At 48.9% G+C, this 19,678-nt stretch overlaps 1 protein-coding gene across 11 annotated transcripts in view; it reads left to right on the top strand.

Annotated features, from left to right (window-relative positions):
* LOC110530889 (guanine nucleotide-binding protein G(olf) subunit alpha) overlaps positions 1–19,678 on the top strand; it is a 147,663-nt gene that overhangs the window by 109,059 nt on the left and 18,926 nt on the right. For 5 of the 11 annotated variants that reach the window (XM_036986683.1, XM_036986680.1, XM_036986679.1 and 2 more), the window contains 3 exons: positions 4,115–4,296; positions 15,361–15,489; positions 17,169–17,227. In XM_036986683.1, the coding sequence (XP_036842578.1) occupies positions 17,170–17,227 (58 nt within the window). In that variant the 5' untranslated portion in view covers positions 4,115–4,296; positions 15,361–15,489; position 17,169. Of the gene's footprint in view, positions 1–4,114; positions 4,297–15,360; positions 15,490–15,910; positions 15,946–17,168; positions 17,228–19,678 lie in introns of those variants that run through there. The other 6 variants (XR_005052995.1, XR_005052996.1, XM_036986678.1 and 3 more) reach the window with 3 other exon arrangements.

Here is a 19,678-nt window from a genome sequence, read left to right as displayed (position 1 = left end):
AAACTGACACACTCACATATTGACAAACTGACACACACACATATTGACAAACTGACACGCACACAAACTGACACACACACCGACACACGCACACAAACTGACACGCACACAAACTGACACACACACAAACTGACACACACACTGACACTACCAAGTGCCTTATTGACTGACTCTATTTGCCCCCAAAAAGTATCTACATTTTATCCTCCTTGTCTCTGATTGGCTACCCAGGAAATGACCATGCAGGACCAAGGTTACTGAAATCAATAACTCGATTAACATCGGATTACATTCATATGTTATCCACTGTGAAGACGTCACGTTGTTGAAGTGTTGTGGTTGCAGGTTCATCTGCCTCATCTAAAGCCTCTACACTATAGACCACCAGGTGTAGACTGTCACTGTCACTATCAGGAGGATGTGAGTTGCTATAGACCACCAGGTGTAGACTGTCACTATCAGGAGGATATGAGCTGCTATAGACTACCAAGTGTAGACTGTCACTATCAGGAGGATATGAGCTGCTATAGACTACCAAGTGGAGACTGTCACTATCAGGAGAATATGAGTTGCTATAGACCACCAGGTGTAGACTGTCACTATCAGGAGAATATGAGTTGCTATAGACCACCAGGTGTAGACTACCACTATCAGGAGAATATGAGTTGCTATAGACCACCAGGTGTAGACTACCACTATCAGGACAATATGAGTTGCTAAGCTTGATAGTGTGTGATGTTATTAACAGAGGTCTATTTTCTGTCTGACATGAACATTGACTGGTTATCCTCTCAAACGAAGTCCCTCCAGAACAAAAGGAGCATCCCCACTTTCATAATAACTACTACTTTTTTTAAATTACTTTAAAATGATCCTGATTCATAATTGAACATTTTCAATGATTAGTAATATTTTGAGCTAGTTTGTTTTAAAAACAATAGAGATAATAGTTGTAATAATCGCCCCAGGATGAATGGTTTTGACCACTGTGTTGGTTCAGTGCAGGAAGAAGACTGGTGTTTTTAAAATGACAAAGGCACCTGGAAAGAAAAGGTATTTTATCTATTTTGGCGCGCCGTTACATTTGTGTCGTTGTTTCATGTCCGATGCGGCGTGGCACCAAATTCATTGTCATTTCCCTTTCATTGTCATTTCCCTTGTAATTTCCCTTTCATTGTAATTTCCCTTTCATTGTAATTTCCCTTTCATTGTAATTTCCCTTGTAATTTCCCTTGTAATTTCCCTTTCATTGTAATTTCCCTTTCATTGTAATTTCCCTTTCATTGTAATTTCCCTTTCATTGTAATTTCCCTTGTAATTTCCCTTTCATTGTAATTTCCCTTTGTAATTTCCCTTTCATTGTCATTTCCCTTTCATTGTAATTTCCCTTTCATTGTAATTTCCCCTTGTAATTTCCCTTGTAATTTCCCTTTCATTGTAATTTCCCTTTGTCATTTCCCTTTCATTGTAATTTCCCTTTCATTGTAATTTCCCCTTGTAATTTCCCTTGTAATTTCCCTTTCATTGTAATTTCCCTTTGTAATTTCCCTTGTAATTTCCCTTTCATTGTAATTTCCCTTTGTAATTTCCCTTTCATTGTAATTTCCCTTTGTAATTTCCCTTTCATTGTAATTTCCCTTTCATTGTCATTTCCCTTTCATTGTAATTTCCCTTGTAATTTCCCTTTCATTGTAATTTCCCTTTGTAATTTCCCTTTCATTGTAATTTCCCTTTCATTGTCATTTCCCTTTCATTGTCATTTCCCTTTCATTGTAATTTCCCCTTGTAATTTCCCTTGTAATTTCCCTTTCATTGTCATTTCCCTTGTAATTTCCCTTTCATTGTAATTTCCATTTGTAATTTCCCTTTCATTGTAATTTCCCCTTGCCTGTCGACCGTGATGAAGCACGTCTGATTTAGGCTTCTCTCTGTAGTCCAGACTGACTCTACGTCGTCCTTCCACCAGCTCACCAAAGGTTGTACCTTAGCAGGAAAACTGCAAGTCAATGAGTAGCTCCCAAAGTAGACACGGATAAATAATCAATAGACTTTAATGTTACATGATTTTAGTCTGTGAGATTATTTTACTCCGTCTTTAAACACCATTCTGCATTTTCTTATTTTGCCATCTGTTTTCCCAACATCAATGGGTTTTAAACGACGTCGTTAGAATATTTTTATTTCCGTTACTGAAGTAACATTCCTGGCTGAGCCCCATATGCCGTCTCGTACCGTAGCCGCTTCCCACTCACAACGAGTGTGGTTTACATAATTATGCGATTTATTGTTGATAATCAGATCGATATAATAGTTCAATTAAAACATGCTCGGCTAGAAGAAGAATCATTTCGTTAATAATCTTTTTTTTTTTTTTTACATGGACACTGTAATCCGGCTACCTGATGGCTGTAATCCGGCTACCTGATGGCTGTAATCCGGCTACCTGATGGCTGTAATCCGGCTACCTGATGGCTGTAATCCGGCTACCTGATGGCTGTAATCCGGCTACCTGATGGCTGTAATCTGGCTACCTGATGGCTGTAATCTGGCTACCTGATGGCTGTAATCTGGCTACCTGATGGCTGTAATCTGGCTACCTGATGGCTGTAATCTGGCTACCTGATGGCTGTAATCCGGCTACCAGATGGCTGTAATCCGGCTACCTGATGGCTGTAATCCGGCTACCTGATGGCTGTAATCCGGCTACCTGATGGCTGTAATCCGGCTACCTGATGGCACTCGGAAATGCAGCCAACGGGTTACTGTTGAGAAGCATATTTTAATCCTGAAAATGACTTGTAAAAAAGCCTACTACGTTCAGTTGTTTTCCGAACACACACACACACACACACACACACACACACACACACACACACACACACACACACACACACACACACACACACACACACACACACACACACACAGGGTCTCTCTCCGCTGGTGCTGACACATGCTATGATCAAGCACACTTCTGGATCTCCCATTTTAAGGTGTTTACATGTCCTAATCAATTTGAAATATTACTCAGAGAAACCAGGTGTTTTAATCATATAACGATCCGTGTTTTTTATAATCATGTAGTAACCAAAAAATGGTTAAACAGAAGATCGCCCAATTTGGTAAAAGACCAAGTCCATATTACAGCAAGAACAGCTCAAATAAGCAAAGAGAAACAACAGTCCATCATTACTTTGAGACATGAAGGTCAGTCACTGAGGAACATTTCAAGAACTTTGAACGCTTCTTCAAGTGCAGTCTGGAAAACCATCAAGCGCTATGATGAAACTGGCTCACGTGAGAAAAAGAGACTTGCTTGGGCCAAGAAACCTGCGCAATGGACATTAGACCGGTGGAAATTTGTCCTTTGTTCTGATGAGTCCAAATTAGAGATTTTTGGTTCCAACCGCTGTGTCTTTGTGAGACAGAGTAGGTGAACGGATGATCTCTGCATATGTGCTTCCCACCGTGAAGCATGGAGGAGGAGGTGTGATGGTGTGGGGGTGCTTTGCTGGTGACACTGTCAGAGATTTTGTTTTAGAATTCAAGGCACACTTAACCAGCATGGCTACCACAGCATTCTGCAGCGGTATGCCATCCCATCTGGTTTGGGCTTAGTGGGACTATCATTTGTTTTTCAACAGGACAATGACCCAACACATCTCCAGGCTGTGTAGTGGTTATTTGACCAAGGAGAGTGATGGAGTGCTGCATCAGAGAGGGAGGAGGAGTGGTGGGGAGGGAAGTGGGGGAGGGAGGAGGAGTGGTGGGGAGGAGGAAGAGGAGGAGTGGGGAGGGAGACTGAGGAGTGGGGAGGGAGACTGAGGAGTGGGGAGGGAGACTGAGGAGTGGGGAGGGAGACTGAGGAGTGGGGAGGGAGACTGAGGAGTGGGGAGGGAGACTGAGGAGGGGGAGGGAGACTGAGGAGGAGGAAGAGTGGGGAGGGAGACGGAGGAGGAGGAGTGGGGTAATGTGTATGATGATAAAAGAGCTTCGCTGCTTGAGGAACTGGACAGATACAAGTAAACAAAGCTGTATAATATCAGTTTCCCAGTTTTATTCTCTCACTAATCTGATCTGTGACTTCAGTCTTTATCTCATCCTCTGTTGCCAGGGCAACTGCCTGGAGCCCCACCCTCACCTCCCAGGTCTGGATCATGACGTTTAACTGTGGGCCTCCACTGCCGAGAACCCCCACAGGGCTGCCGCGCAGGGCTGCCGAGAACCCCCGCAGGGCTGCCGAGAACCCCCGCAGGGCTGCCGAGAACCCCCGCAGGGCTCAAGGGCCTGAAAGAGGTACGGTTTTTAAGCCTTGAGGTACGGTTTTGCAAGCCCCACAATAGTATGGGGCTTGCCTGTCCTACCCACTCCTCCACAATAGTATGGGGCTTCCCTGTCCTACCCACTCCTCCACAATAGTATGGGGCTTCCCTGTCCTACCCACTCCTCCACAATAGTATGGGGCTTGTCTGTCCTACCCACTCCTCCACAATAGTATGGGGCTTCCCTGTCCTACCCACTCCTCCACAATAGTATGGGGCTTGCCTGTCCTACCCACTCCTCCACAATAGTATGGGGCTTGCCTGTCCTAGCTACTCGGTAGCTCACCATATATAAGACGTTTCTAGCCACTTCTTATTAATGGATTCTGTTGCTTTTATACATGTCTTACTACTCGAAAGTCGTCTTTATTCTCGCTCCAATTTTTCAAATTGGCATGTTTTGTTTCTAATTTCGCACGGTGAAGGTTTCATTGAGTTGAGAGATAATACTGTAGCACATCTAACACACTGTGGCTGAGGAAAGGCACTACTCCCAATATAAGTGAACCCCAAATCAGTGTAGTTCTCATCATATTTGCACCTCTTCGATGGTCCAACTAGGCTTCCTGTATTTGACATTGTGTTGTTATTTCGCTGAACACTAGAGGGTTTCATTTTTATTTTTGGTAGTAAAACGAGGCTACTCGGGCGAAAAACTCACCCAAATGTATAGCCCTGTTGGAAAATATAAATGAAAATATAAATGAACTGTTGGACTGTTGGAAAATGTGAATCACATTTGTGTTTGGCCTACCCCCCCCCCCGACGGCATTACGCGTTCCCCGGTTTGTGAATAGTCGGACTACAGTATCATTCTATAGTGTAATAAAGACATACTGAAGATATTTCCCCGTGCTCAGACAGAGCTTGATTTGGGACCTGTTGCTTTTATTCAGAGCTGATGCACCATTATTCTGGGAATAATAGCTGGCGTAATGCTCATAGACATTAACCAGAGAATCTCTCGTTACTCATTTGACGTTTCTCCACGCTGCTGCTGCACCTTGTTCCAAACGGAGCCTGCCAGTATAGTAACTGTTCAGGAAAGTGTTTTGTTAGTTGATGTAGAAAGTTGTACCTGTGTTTTACACTGTGTTTGGATGCTATATTTAGCAAGGTGTTCTCAACTGCTCTGTTTAAGATGGACTCTCACACATGGTGACGGATAAGTCTAGTTTGAGTGCAGCCTGTGTGCTGTAGTAAGTTAGGCCTAGTTAAAGTGAGTCTCTGCCCTGCTCTGTCCAGCCTAGCACTGGACCAATACAACAGGACTCTGAGTTGAGACAGACCAGCTGCTGACAATATGGGTCTGTGCTGTGTGTCCTGTTAATGAAAGATGGATCTGTGCTGTGTGTCCTGTTAATGAAAGATGGATCTGTGCTGTGTGTCCTGTTAATGAAAGGCGGGAGGGGGCGGGGCTTGCTGTGGGAGGGCGGGGATTGGTGTGGGAGGGGGAGGGTTTGGTGTGGGAGGGGGCAGGGCTTGGTGTGTGGCTTGGTGTGGGAGGGGGCTTGGTGTGGGAGGGGGCAGGGCTTGGTGTGGCAGGGGGTGGGGCTTGGTGTGGCAGGGGGCGGGGCTTGGTGTGGCAGGGGGGGGCCTTGGTGTGGCAGGGGGCGGGGCTTGGTGTGGGACGCGGCATACAGCAGGAGAAAAGGGAGAGAGACGACTCAAGTAGTAAACGGAGAGAGATGGAGGGAGAGAGAAACAGAGAGATGGAGGGAGAGAGAAGAGAGAGATGGAGGGAGAGAGAAGAGAGAGATGGAGGGAGAGAAAAACAGAGAGATGGAGGGAGAGGATCCTACATCAGACACAGACAAGGAGACTGGCCCACAAGCACAGCCACAGAGACTGGCCCACAAGCACAGCCACAGAGACTGGCCCACAAGCACAGCCACAGAGACTGGCCCACAAGCACAGCCACAGAGACTGGCCCACAAGCACAGCCACAGAGACTGGCCCACAAGCACAGCCACAGAGACAGAGACTGGCCCACAAGCACAGCCACAGAGACTGGCCCACAAGCACAGCCACAGAGATTGGCCCACAAGCACAGCCACAGAGACTGGCCCACAAGCACAGCCACAGAGACTGGCCCACAAGCACAGCCACAGAGACTGGCCCACAAGCACAGCCACAGAGACTGGCCCACAAGCACAGCCACAGAGACTGGCCCACAAGCAGAACCACAGAGACTGGCCTTCAAGCACAGACATGGAGAAACCGGTCCGTAACCAGACAGACAGACACAGTCAGACACAGAGACAGTCAGACACAGAGACAGTCAGACACAGAGACAGTCAGACACAGAGACAGTCAGACACAGAGACAGTCAGACACAGAGACAGACAGACACAGAGACAGACAGACACAGAGACAGACAGACACAGAGACAGACAGACACAGAGACAGACAGACACAGAGACAGACAGACACAGAGACAGACAGACACAGAGACAGACAGACACAGACACAGACAGACACAGAGACAGACAGACACAGAGACAGACAGACACAGAGACAGACAGACACAGAGACAGACAGACACAGAGACAGAGACAGACACAGAGACAGACACAGAGACAGACAGACACAGAGACAGACAGACACAGAGACAGACACAGAGACAGACACACAGACAGACACAGACAGACACAGACAGACAGACACAGACAGACACAGACAGACAGACACAGACAGACACAGACAGACAGACACAGACAGACACAGACAGACACAGACAGACACAGACAGACACAATATCGGTCACATTGTTCCATCGGTCACATTGGTCACATTGTTCCAAAGCCTTTTTTGTAAGCTGATGTCTCTTAAGGCCACTGAATAAGCAATGTGATCTCTGTGTGTGTGTGTGTGTGTGTGGGGGGGGGGGGTGTTGTGGCTAAGCTCAGAGCAGCAGGGTTATATTTGACTCACCACCACTCCAGCAATAGCACAGTCACAAGGCACTCACAGAGCCACAGTCACAAAATCAAATCAAATGTATTTATAAAGCCCTTTTTACATCAGCTGATATCTCAAAGTGCTGTACAGAAACCCAGCCTAAAACCCCAAACAGCAAGCAATACAGGTGTAGAAGCACGGTGGCTAGGAAAAACTCCCTAGAAAGTCCAGAACCTAGGAAGAAACCTAGAGAGGAACCAGACTATGAGGGGTGGCCAGTCCTCTTCTGGCTGTGCCGGGTGGAGATTATAACAGAACATGGCCAAGATGTTCAAATGTTCAGAAATGCAGTGTGTTGGGGGTTGTGTTGGGGTAGTGGTGGGGGTAGTGGTATGGGTAGTGTTGGGGTGTGTTGGGGGTAGTGTTGGGGGTAGTGTTGGGGTGTGGTGGGGGTAGTGGTGGGGTGTGTGTTGGGGGCAGTGGTGGGGTGTGTTGGGGGTAGTGTTGGGGTGTGGTGGGGTGTGTGGTGGGGTGTGTGTTGGGGGCAGTGGTGGGGTGTGTTGGGGGTAGTGGTGGGGTGTGTTGGGGGTAGTGTTGGGGTGTGTGTTGGGGGTAGTGTTGGTGTGTGTTGGGGGTAGTGTTGGGGGTTATGTTGGGGTGTGTTGGGGTAGTGGTATGGGTAGTGTTGGGGTGTGCTGGGGGTAGTGTTGGGGGTAGTGTTGGGGTGTGGTGGGGGTAGTGGTGGGGTGTGTGTTGGGGGTAGTGTTGGGGTGTGGTGGGGATAGTGGTGGGGTGTGTGTTGGGGGCAGTGGTGGGGTGTGTTGGGGGTAGTGGTGGGGTGTGTGTTGGGGGTAGTGGTGGGGTGTGTGTTGGGGGTAGTGGTGGGGTGTGTGTTGGGGGTAGCGGTGGGGTGTGTTGGGGTAGTGTTGGGGTGTGTTGGGGGTAGTGGTGGGGTAGTGTTGGGGTGTGTTGGGGGTGTGTTGGGGGTAGTGTTGGGGGTAGTGTTGGGGGTAGTGTTGGGGTGTGGTGGGGTTAGTGGTGGGGTGTGTGTTGGGGGCAGTGGTGGGGTGTGTGTTGGGGGTAGTGGTGGGGTGTGTGTTGGGGTAGTGGTGGGGTGTGTTGGGGTAGCGTTGGGGTGTGTTGGGGGTAGTGTTGGGGGTAGTGGTGGGGTGTGTTGGGGGTAGTGGTGGGGTGTGTTGGGGGTAGTGGTGGGGTGTGTTGGGGTGTGTTGGGGGTAGTGGTGGGGTGTGGTGTGTGTTTTAAAAACAGTGTCTAATGAACACATACCTGGTCTGTGTCTGAGAGGAGAGGTTGTAACAATAGTAGAAGTATCAACAAAACTATCCTGCCATCTACTGTACTACTGGCCTTCCTCACTCCATCCACCATACGGGTCCCTCTACTGTACTACTGGCCTTCCTTACTCCCATCCACCATACGGGTCCATCTACTGTACTACTGGCCTTCCTCACTCCATACGGGCCCATCTACTGTACTACTGGCCTTCCTCACTCCATCCACCATACGGGTCCATCTACTGTACCACTGGCCTTCCTCACTCCATACGGGTCCATCTACTGTACTACTGGCCTTCCTCACTCCATCCACCATACGGGTCCATCTACTGTACTACTGGCCTTCCTCACTCCATACGGGTCCATGTACTGTACCACTGGCCTTCCTCACTCCATCCACCATACGGGTCCATCTACTGTATCACTGGCCTTCCTCACTCCATACGGGTCCATCTACTGTACCACTGGCCTTCCTCACTCCATACGGGTCCATCTACTGTACCACTGGCCTTCCTCACTCCATCCACCATACGGGTCTATCTACTGTACTACTGGCCTTCCTCACTCCATACGGGTCCATCTACTGTATCACTGGCCTTCCTCACTCCATACGGGTCCATCTACTGTACTACTGACCTTCCTCACTCCATCCACCATACGGGTCTATCTACTGTACTACTGACCTTCCTCACTCCATCCACCATACGGGTCAGTCAGCATTAACCAACCACTCCATCCACCATACGGGTCCATCTACTGTACCACTGGCCTTCCTCACTCCATACGGGTCCATCTACTGTACCACTGGCCTTCCTCACTCCATCCACCATACGGGTCAGTCAGCATTAACCAACCACTCTATCCACCATACGGGTCCATCTACTGTACTACTGGCCTTCCTTACTCTATCCACCATACGGGTCAGTCAGCATTAACCAACCACTCCATCCACCATACGGGTCTATCTACTGTACCACTGGCCTTCCTCACTCCATCCACCATACATACGGGTCCATCTACTGTACCACTGGCCTTCCTCACTCCATCCACCATACGGGTCAGTCAGCATTAACCAACCACTCCATCCACCATACGGGTCAGTCAGCATTAACCAACCACTCCATCCACCATACGGGTCCATCTACTGTATCACTGGCCTTCCTCACTCCATCCACCATACGGGTCAGTCAGCATTAACCAACCACTCCATCCACCATACGGGTCCATCTACTGTACCACTGGCCTTCCTCACTCCATACGGGTCCATCTACTGTATCACTGGCCTTCCTCACTCCATCCACCATACGGGTCAGTCAGCATTAACCAACCACTCCATCCACCATACGGGTCCATCTACTGTACCACTGGCCTTCCTCACTCCATACGGGTCCATCTACTGTACCACTGACCTTCCTCACTCCATCCACCATACGGGTCCATCTACTGTACTACTGACCTTCCTCACTCCATACGGGTCTATCTACTGTACCACTGGCCTTCCTCACTCCATCCACCATACGGGTCCATCTACTGTACTACTGGCCTTCCTCACTCCATCCACCATACGGGTCAGTCAGCATTAACCAACCACTCCATCCACCATACGGGTCCATCTACTGTACCACTGGCCTTCCTCACTCCATCCACCATACGGGTCCATCTACTGTACTACTGGCCTTCCTCACTCCATACGGGTCCATCTACTGTACCACTGGCCTTCCTCACTCTATCCACCATACGGGTCAGTCAGCATTAACCAACCACTCCATCCACCATACGGGTCCATCTACTGTACTACTGGCCTTCCTCACTCCATCCACCATACGGGTCCATCTACTGTACTACTGGCCTTCCTCACTCCATCCACCATACGGGTCAGTCAGCATTAACCAACCACTCCATCCACCATACGGGTCAGTCGGTGTTAACCAACCACTCCATCCACCAAACGGGTCAGTCAGCGTTAACCAGCCACTCCATCCACCATACGGGTCAGTCAGCATTAACCAACCACTCCATCCACCATACGGGTCCATCTACTGTACTACTGGCCTTCCTCACTCCATCCACCATACGGGTCAGTCAGCATTAACCAACCACTCCATCCACCATACGGGTCCCTCTACTGTACCACTGGCCTTCCTCACTCCATCCACCATACGGGTCCATCTACTGTACCACTGGCCTTCCTCACTCCATACGGGTCCATCTACTGTACCACTGGCCTTCCTCACTCCATCCACCATACGGGTCTATCTACTGTACTACTGGCCTTCCTCACTCCATACGGGTCCATCTACTGTACCACTGGCCTTCCTCACTCCATCCACCATACGGGTCTATCTACTGTACTACTGGCCTTCCTCACTCCATACGGGTCCATCTACTGTACCACTGGCCTTCCTCACTCCATCCACCATACGGGTCCATCTACTGTACCACTGGCCTTCCTCACTCCATACGGGTCCATCTACTGTACCACTGGCCTTCCTCACTCCATACGGGTCCCTCTACTGTACCACTGGCCTTCCTCACTCCATCCACCATACGGGTCCATCTACTGTACTACTGGCCTTCCTCACTCTATCCACCATATGGGTCAGTCAGCATTAACCAACCACTCCATCCACCATACGGGTCTATCTACTGTACTACTGGCCTTCCTCACTCCATCCACCATACGGGTCAGTCAGCATTAACCAACCACTCCATCCACCATACGGGTCCATCTACTGTACCACTGGCCTTCCTCACTCCATACGGGTCCATCTACTGTACTACTGACCTTCCTCACTCCATCCACCATACGGGTCAGTCAGCATTAACCAACCACTCCATCCACCATACGGGTCAGTCGGTGTTAACCAACCACTCCATCCACCAAACGGGTCAGTCAGCGTTAACCAGCCACTCCATCCACCATACGGGTCAGTCGGTGTTAACCAACCACTCCATCCACCATACGGGTCCATCTACTGTACTACTGGCCTTCCTCACTCCATCCACCATACGGGTCCCTCTACTGTACTACTGGCCTTCCTCACTCCATACGGGTCCATCTACTGTACCACTGGCCTTCCTCACTCCATCCACCATACGGGTCCATCTACTGTACCACTGGCCTTCCTCACTCCATACGGGTCCATCTACTGTACTACTGGCCTTCCTCACTCCATCCACCATACGGGTCCATCTACTGTACCACTGGCCTTCCTCACTCCATTCGGGTCCATCTACTGTACCACTGGCCTTCCTCACTCCATTCGGGTCCATCTACTGTACCACTGGCCTTCCTCACTCCATCCACCATACGGGTCCATCTACTGTACCACTGGCCTTCCTCACTCCATCCACCATACGGATCCATCTACTGTACCACTGGCCTTCCTCACTCCATCCACCATACGGGTCCATCTACTGTACCACTGGCCTTCCTCACTCCATCCACCATACGGGTCCATCTACTGTACCACTGGCCTTCCTCACTCCATACGGGTCCATCTACTGTACCACTGGCCTTCCTCACTCCATCCACCATACGGGTCCATCTACTGTACCACTGGCCTTCCTCACTCCATACGGGTCCATCTACTGTACCACTGGCCTTCCTCACTCCATACGGGTCCATCTACTGTACCACTGGCCTTCCTCACTCCATACGTGTCCATCTACTGTACTACTGGCCTTCCTCACTCCATATGGGTCCATCTACTGTACCACTGGCCTTCCTCACTCCATACGTGTCCATCTACTGTACTACTGGCCTTCCTCACTCCATATGGGTCCATCTACTGTACCACTGGCCTTCCTCACTCCATCCACCATACGGGTCCATCTACTGTACCACTGGCCTTCCTCACTCCATCCACCATACGGGTCCATCTACTGTACTACTGGCCTTCCTCACTCCATATGGGTCCATCTACTGTACTACTGGCCTTCCTCACTCCATCCACCATACGGGTCCATCTACTGTACCACTGGCCTTCCTCACTCCATACGGGTCCATCTACTGTACCACTGGCCTTCCTCACTCCATCCACCATACGGGTCCATCTACTGTACCACTGGCCTTCCTTACTCCCATCCACCATTAGCGTTAACCAACCACTCCATCCACCATAAGGGTCAGTCAGCGTTAACCAACCACTCCATCCACCATAAGGGTCAGTCAGCGTTAACCAACCACTCCATCCACCATACGGGTCAGTCAGCGTTAACCAACTCCTACGTCTATTTCTTCAGTTACAGACTTCTGGCTCCATTCCAGAGATAACCCCCGTGACAGGCACCCTGCTTCACAGATCCTCACACGACACATTCAAATCCACATTTTTTTTTTCAGGTGCAAAACAGGCTCCTTCTGCTCCTCGGACATATAAAACAAAAAAAAAACAATTTCTTGTTATTTTCACTGCTTCCTCCTAATCTAACTAATCTGGGGTTTTCATCAAGACTTTAAACGGATCTCCCAGGTATCTGGGATGAGTACTGGGTGGTAGCCGGCTGATGACAGTGATTAAGTTCAGGGCAGGGTACTGGGTGGTAGCCGGTTAGTGACAGTGATTAGGTTCAGGGCAGGGTACTGGGTGGTAGCCGGTTAGTGACAGTGATTAGGTTCAGGGCAGGGTACTGGGTGGTAGCCGGTTAGTGACAGTGATTAGGTTCAGGGCAGGGTACTGGGTGGTAGCCGGCTGATGACAGTGATTAGGTTCAGGGCCTGGTACTGGGTGGTAGCCGGTTAGTGACAGTGATTAGGTTCAGGGCAGGGTGCTGGGTGGTAGCCGGCTAGTGACAGTGATTAGGTTCAGGGCAGGGTACTGGGTGGTAGCCGGCTAGTGACAGTGATTAGGTTCAGGGCAGGGTACTGGGTGGTAGCCGGCTAGTGACAGTGATTAGGTTCAGGGCAGGGTACTGGGTGGTAGCCGGTTAGTGACAGTGATAGGGTACTGGGTGGTAGCCGGTTAGTGACAGTGATTAGGTTCAGGGCAGGGTACTGGGTGGTAGCCGGCTGATGACAGTGATTAGGTTCAGGGCAGGGTACTGGGTGGTAGCCGGCTGATGACAGTGATTAGGTTCAGGGCAGGGTACTGGGTGGTAGCCGGCTGATGACAGTGATTAGGTTCAGGGCAGGATACTGGGTGGTAGCCGGTTAGTGACAGTGATTAGGTTCAGGGCAGGGTACTGGGTGGTAGCCGGCTAGTGACAGTGATTAGGTTCAGGGCAGGGTTCTGGGTGGTAGCCGGCTAGTGACAGTGATTAGGTTCAGGGCCTGGTACTGAGTGGTAGCCGGCTGATGACAGTGATTAGGTTCAGGGCAGGGTACTGGGTGGTAGCCGGCTAGTGACAGTGATTAGGTTCAGGGCAGGGTGCTGGGTGGTAGCCGGTTAGTGACAGTGATTAGGTTCAGGGCAGGGTGCTGGGTGGTAGCCGGTTAGTGACAGTGATTAGGTTCAGGGCAGGGTGCTGGGTGGTAGCCGGTTAGTGACAGTGATTAGATTCAGGGCCTGGTACTGAGTGGTAGCCGGCTGATGACAGTGATTAGGTTCAGGGCAGGGTACTGGGTGGTAGCCGGTTAGTGACAGTGATTAGGTTCAGGGCAGGGTGCTGGGTGGTAGCCGGTTAGTGACAGTGATTAGGTTCAGGGCAGGGTGCTGGGTGGTAGCCGGTTAGTGACAGTGATTAGATTCAGGGCCTGGTACTGAGTGGTAGCCGGCTGATGACAGTGATTAGGTTCAGGGCAGGGTACTGGGTGGTAGCCGGCTAGTGATGGCTTTTTGACAGTCTGATGGCCTTGAGATATAATCTGTTTTCAGTCTCTCGGTCCCAGCTCGGGGTGAACAGGCAGTGGCTCGGTGATTGATGTTCTTGATTATCTTTTCAGCCTTCCTGTGACATCGGGTGCTGTAGGTGTCCTGGATTGTAGGCAGTTTGTCCCCGGTGATGCGTTGGGCAGACCGCAGTTGCACAGGGCGGGGTTCAGACCCATGGCCTCAAGCATAATGATGAGTACTATGGTGTTGAATGCTAGGCTGTAGTCGATGCACAGCATTCTCACATAGGTATTCCTCTTGTCCAGATGGGGTAGGGCAGTGTGATGGCGATTGCATCGTCTGTGGATCTATTGGGGCGGTAAACATATTGAAGTGGGTCTAGGGTGTCAGGTAGGGTGGAGGTGATATGGTCCTTGACTAGTCTCTCAAAGCACTTCAGGATGACAGAAGTGAGTGCTACGGGGCGGTAGTCATTTAGTTCAGTTATCTTTGCCTTCTTGGGAACAGGAACAATGGTGGACATCTTGAAGCATGTGGGGACAGCAGACTGGGATAGGGAGAGATTTAATATGTCTGTTAATTAACACTCCAGCCAGCTCCAGCATGCTCTGAGGACGCGGCTGGGGATGCCACCTGGGCCGGCAGCCTTGCGAGGGTTAACACGTTTAAATGTCTTGATCACACCGGCCACAGAGGACGAGAGCCCACAGTCAACCCTAGTGACACAGAATGACATGAGTGATAACGGTGTGTGTGTCTCTGCAGTTTCCTGGACAGAGTTGACTCAGTAAGACAAGGAGACTACAGTCAACCCTAGTGACACAGAATGACATGATTGATAACGGTGTGTGTGTCTCTGCAGTTTCCTGGACAGAGTTGACTCAGTAAGACAAGGAGACTACAGTCAACCCTAGTGACACAGAATGGCATGATTGATAACAGTGTGTGTGTGTTTGTCTCTGCAGTTTCCTGGACAGAATTGACTCAGTAAGACAAGGAGACTACAGTCAACCCTAGTGACACAGAATGACACGATTGATAACGGTGTGTGTGTGTTTGTCTCTGCAGTTTCCTGGACAGAATTGACTCAGTAAGACAAGGAGACTACAGTCCCACAGACCAGGACCTGCTACGATGCAGAGTGTTAACTTCAGGGATATTCGAGACCCGATTCCAGGTAGACAAAGTCAACTTTCAGTAAGTATCTTTCTCTATCTGCCTCTCTCTCTATCTCTCTCTGTCTGTCTGTATCTGTCTGGCTCTCTCTCTCTCTCGCTCTATCTGTCTGTCTCTGTCTGTATCTGTCTGTATCTGTCTCTGTCTGTCTCTGTCTGTCTGTATCTGTCTGTATCTGTCTGTATCTGTCTGTATCTGTCTGTATCTGTCTCTCTATATCTGTCTCTCTATATCTGTCTCTCTATATCTGTCTGTCTGTCTGTCTGTCTGTCTGTCTGTGTGTCTGTGTGTCTGTGTGTCTGTGTGTCTGTGTGTCTGTGTCTGTGTCTGTGTCTGTGTCTGTGTCTGTGTCTGTCTCTGTCTCTGTCTCTGTCTCTGTCTCTGTCTCTGTCTCTGTCTCTGTCTCGCTCTCTTGCTCTGCTCTGGTGAAAAGATTAACTGAAGCAGATTTTGGACTCATAAAGCATCTCAGACAGGGTAAGAGGGCTGAACCAGGGTCAGATCATAATGAATATGATTAGATGGACAGGGGGCACCAGATCCTAGATCAGCATCACTACTCTGTCAGTCCAGTCCAGCTAGTCCAGTCCAGTCAGTCCAGACAGGTCAGTCCAGTCCAGTCAGCCAGTCCAGTCCAGCTAGTCCAGTCCAGCCAGTCCAGTCAGCCAGTCCAGTCCAGTCAGTCCAGTCCAGTCCAGTCAGTCAGTCCAGTCGTCCAGTCAGTCAGTCAGTCAGGTCAGTCAGTCCAGTCCAGTCCAGTCCAGTCAGTCCAGACAGGTCAGTCCAGTCCAGCCAGTCCAGTCCAGCTAGTCCAGTCCAGTCAGTCCAGTCCAGTCAGTCCAGTCCAGTCCAGTCAGCCAGTCCAGTCCAGTCAGCCAGTCCAGTCAGTCCAGTCCAGTCCAGTCCAGCCAGTCCAGTCAGTCAGTCCAGCCAGTCCAGTCAGTCAGTCCAGTCGTCCAGTCAGTCAGTCAGTCCAGTCAGCCAGTCCAGCCAGTCCAGCCAGTCCAGTCAGTCAGTCAGTCAGTCCAGTCCAGTCAGCCAGTCCAGTCCAGTCCAGTCAGTCAGTCCAGCCAGTCCAGTCAGTCAGTCCAGCCAGTCCAGTCAGTCAGTCCAGTCAGTCAGTCAGTCAGGTCAGTCAGTCCAGTCCAGTCCAGTCCAGTCAGTCCAGACAGGTCAGTCCAGTCCAGCTAGTCCAGTCCAGTCAGTCCAGTCCAGTCAGTCCAGTCCAGTCCAGTCAGCCAGTCCAGTCCAGTCAGCCAGTCCAGTCAGTCCAGTCCAGTCCAGTCCAGCCAGTCCAGTCAGTCAGTCCAGCCAGTCCAGTCAGTCAGTCCAGTCGTCCAGTCAGTCAGCCAGTCCAGTCAGTCCAGCCAGTCCAGCCAGTCCAGTCAGTCAGTCAGTCAGTCCAGTCCAGTCAGCCAGTCCAGACAGTCCAGTCCAGTCAGCCAGTCCAGTCCAGTCCAGTCAGTCAGTCCAGCCAGTCCAGTCAGCCAGTCAGTCAGCCAGTCCAGTCAGTCAGTCAGTCCAGTCAGTCAGTCAGTCAGGTCAGTCAGTCCAGTCCAGTCCAGTCAGCCAGTCCAGTCAGCCAGTCCAGTGTTACATGTGGTTATGTGACCTAATATTACATCTTCTCTCCTTCTGTTTCTCTCCTCCCTCTCTCCTCCCTCCTCCCTCTCTGCTCTCACCTCCCTCTTCTCTCTCAGTATGTTTGATGTTGGCGGACAGAGAGACGAAAGGAGAAAATGGATCCAGTGCTTTAATGGTGCGTTGTATGTGGTGTGTGTGTGTGTGTGTGTGTGTGTATATGTGGTGTGTGTGTGTATGTGGTGTGTGTGTGTGTGTGGTCCGAAATAATTGACACCCTTGATGAAGATGAGCAAAAATGAGTGTATATAAGATAAATAATTTAAAGACTGAGCTATATTGTATGCTCAAAACAAAAGTATATTATTTTATACTAATGCAATTGCTCTGAGAGAGATTTTGTTTAAAATCCATCAGTTTAAGTATATCTGATATCTGTTGTTTTCCATTGAATGCATCTCAATCCACCTCATCTGCTGATATCGTTCTTCCACATCTGGGGTCAAAGGTGACAGAACTAGAGAGGTGTTTTTCAGACCAGGAGACATCCCATCTGAGGTCAAAGGTGACAGAACTAGAGAGGCGTTTGTCAGACCAGGAGACATCCCATCTGAGGTCAAAGGTGACAGAACTAGAGAGGCGTTTGTCAGACCAGGAGACATCCCATCTGAGGTGAAAGGTGACAGAAGTAGAGAGGCGTTTGTCAGACCAGGAGACATCCCATCTGAGGTGAAAGGTGACAGAAGTAGAGAGGCGTTTGTCAGACCAGGAGACATCCCAAAAATCGGTCTTCTCACGCAAACGTGTGTAGCGTCCGAAGGGTTTGACCTACGACCTACCTACCTATTGAGCACTCTGTGAAAAGGGGAAGACTCTCACGAACACGGTGGGGGTCTCCGTTCTGCTCTACGATCACCACAAGTGTTACGGGACTCGTCTGAAGATAACTGGTCCCGTTTTTTTATTTTTTAATATATGGAGGTTGTTTTACGTTAAATATGTGTAAAATATTTCCTGATCTTTCTTATATCTCCTATATATAGGACAACAGACTCTTCAAAACCTTGTTTCTTATCATTTATTTTTTTGACTGCCCTTTTGCCATTCAGTGTGTTTCTATGGGCCAAATTCAATAAATGAAACATTTATACCTCAAGGGGGTCTTACAGTTGTTTTTAGACTAAAACTAGGCTCATTCTGGGTCCGGGAAAACATCCCTAAATCCATTAGCTGCAACAGAAAATATTAGGAGACACCCTAGGAAACATCATAGGAGACACCCTAGGAAACATCCTAGGATACACCCTAGGATACATCATAGGATACACCCTAGGAGACACCCTAGTATAGCTTTTAAACCCAGTCTTCTACTTTCAGCGGTGCTTTTATCTTTATTGAAACCAGATAACATTACACAAGGTGATTTAAGATGCTTAAAGTACTTGAATTTATCACTCTGAAATTCAAATCCTAGAATACCTTGAAAATCAGACATTTTCTCCAGTTGGTACTTGAAAAGTGCTAGAATTGAAATGAGAGGAGAACACAAAATGATTAAATATGTTAATATAAAAAAATATTAGAAAACCACTTTCCATGTTGCGTTTATATTTTTGTTAAGTATAAGTTGACCTACCTTTTTTAAACCACTGCAGCACACCAACCCACACCGTGTAAGGCGCAACGAAAATGTGTCAACATGGGTGAATTGGCGCCAGTTAGAAATGTTTTTCTCTCAAGAACGGTCTTTTTCAAGCAGCAGCCGTTCATCTGACGTTTTCCTCACACAGCCCAACCGTCCTTCTTCCGACTGGCGACATTAAAACTGCCAGTCGGAAAGCAGATGTGTTTTTTTTTTGTAGCTATAGCGATCAGTACTTATCACTCACGTCAATAAGAAACGTGTTATTGAGTAGAACTTGTCAGGTAGTGATGAATAGTAAGTTGGTTGGGGTGATATACTGGGGTGATATACCGCCACCTGGTGGCGACTAGAAACAATTGCATGACAGTAACTATTACAAATTGATGGTCCTTGAAAATGAATATTAGTGCTTGAAAAAGTACTTTGAATTAGTCTTGCCAATATCTGTACGAACAATGAGTAAAGGCCAAGTTCAATATTTTATAAAATCATTTTTTTTGTGTTATTTGCTGCTTATGCATTCTCATGTCGACACTAAACCCACCACTGGTGTGCGTGACCAAAGAGCTCCTACTTCACGTCATCCAAACGCCTGGATTTGCTAAATGCTGAATACAACAGGTGAAACAGGTGAAATACACCTTACAGTGAAACGCTGACTTACAAGCCCTTTAACCAACAATGCCGTTTTAAGTAAAAAAAAATTATAAAAAAATAGTTAAAGAGCAGTTAGTCGAGGTAATATTTATATTTATTTAACCTTTATTTAACTAGGCAAGTCAGTTAAGAACAAATTCTTATTTACAATGACGGGTTTAGGAACAGTGGGTTAACTGCCTGTTCAGGGGCAGAACGATAGATTTTGTACCTTGTCAGCTCGGGGATTTGATCTTTCAATCTTTCGGTTACTAGTCCAATGCTCGCTACCCTGCGGCCCCTGTAGATGTAGGTAGAGTTATTAAAGTGACTATGCATAGATAATAA

This window comes from Oncorhynchus mykiss, chromosome 8, assembly GCF_013265735.2.
Source record: "Oncorhynchus mykiss isolate Arlee chromosome 8, USDA_OmykA_1.1, whole genome shotgun sequence".
In the NCBI taxonomy this organism is placed as follows: Eukaryota; Metazoa; Chordata; class Actinopteri; order Salmoniformes; family Salmonidae; genus Oncorhynchus; species Oncorhynchus mykiss.
The sequence above is the reverse complement of the archived record's forward strand: the minus strand, read 5'-3'. Positions and strand labels throughout refer to the sequence as shown.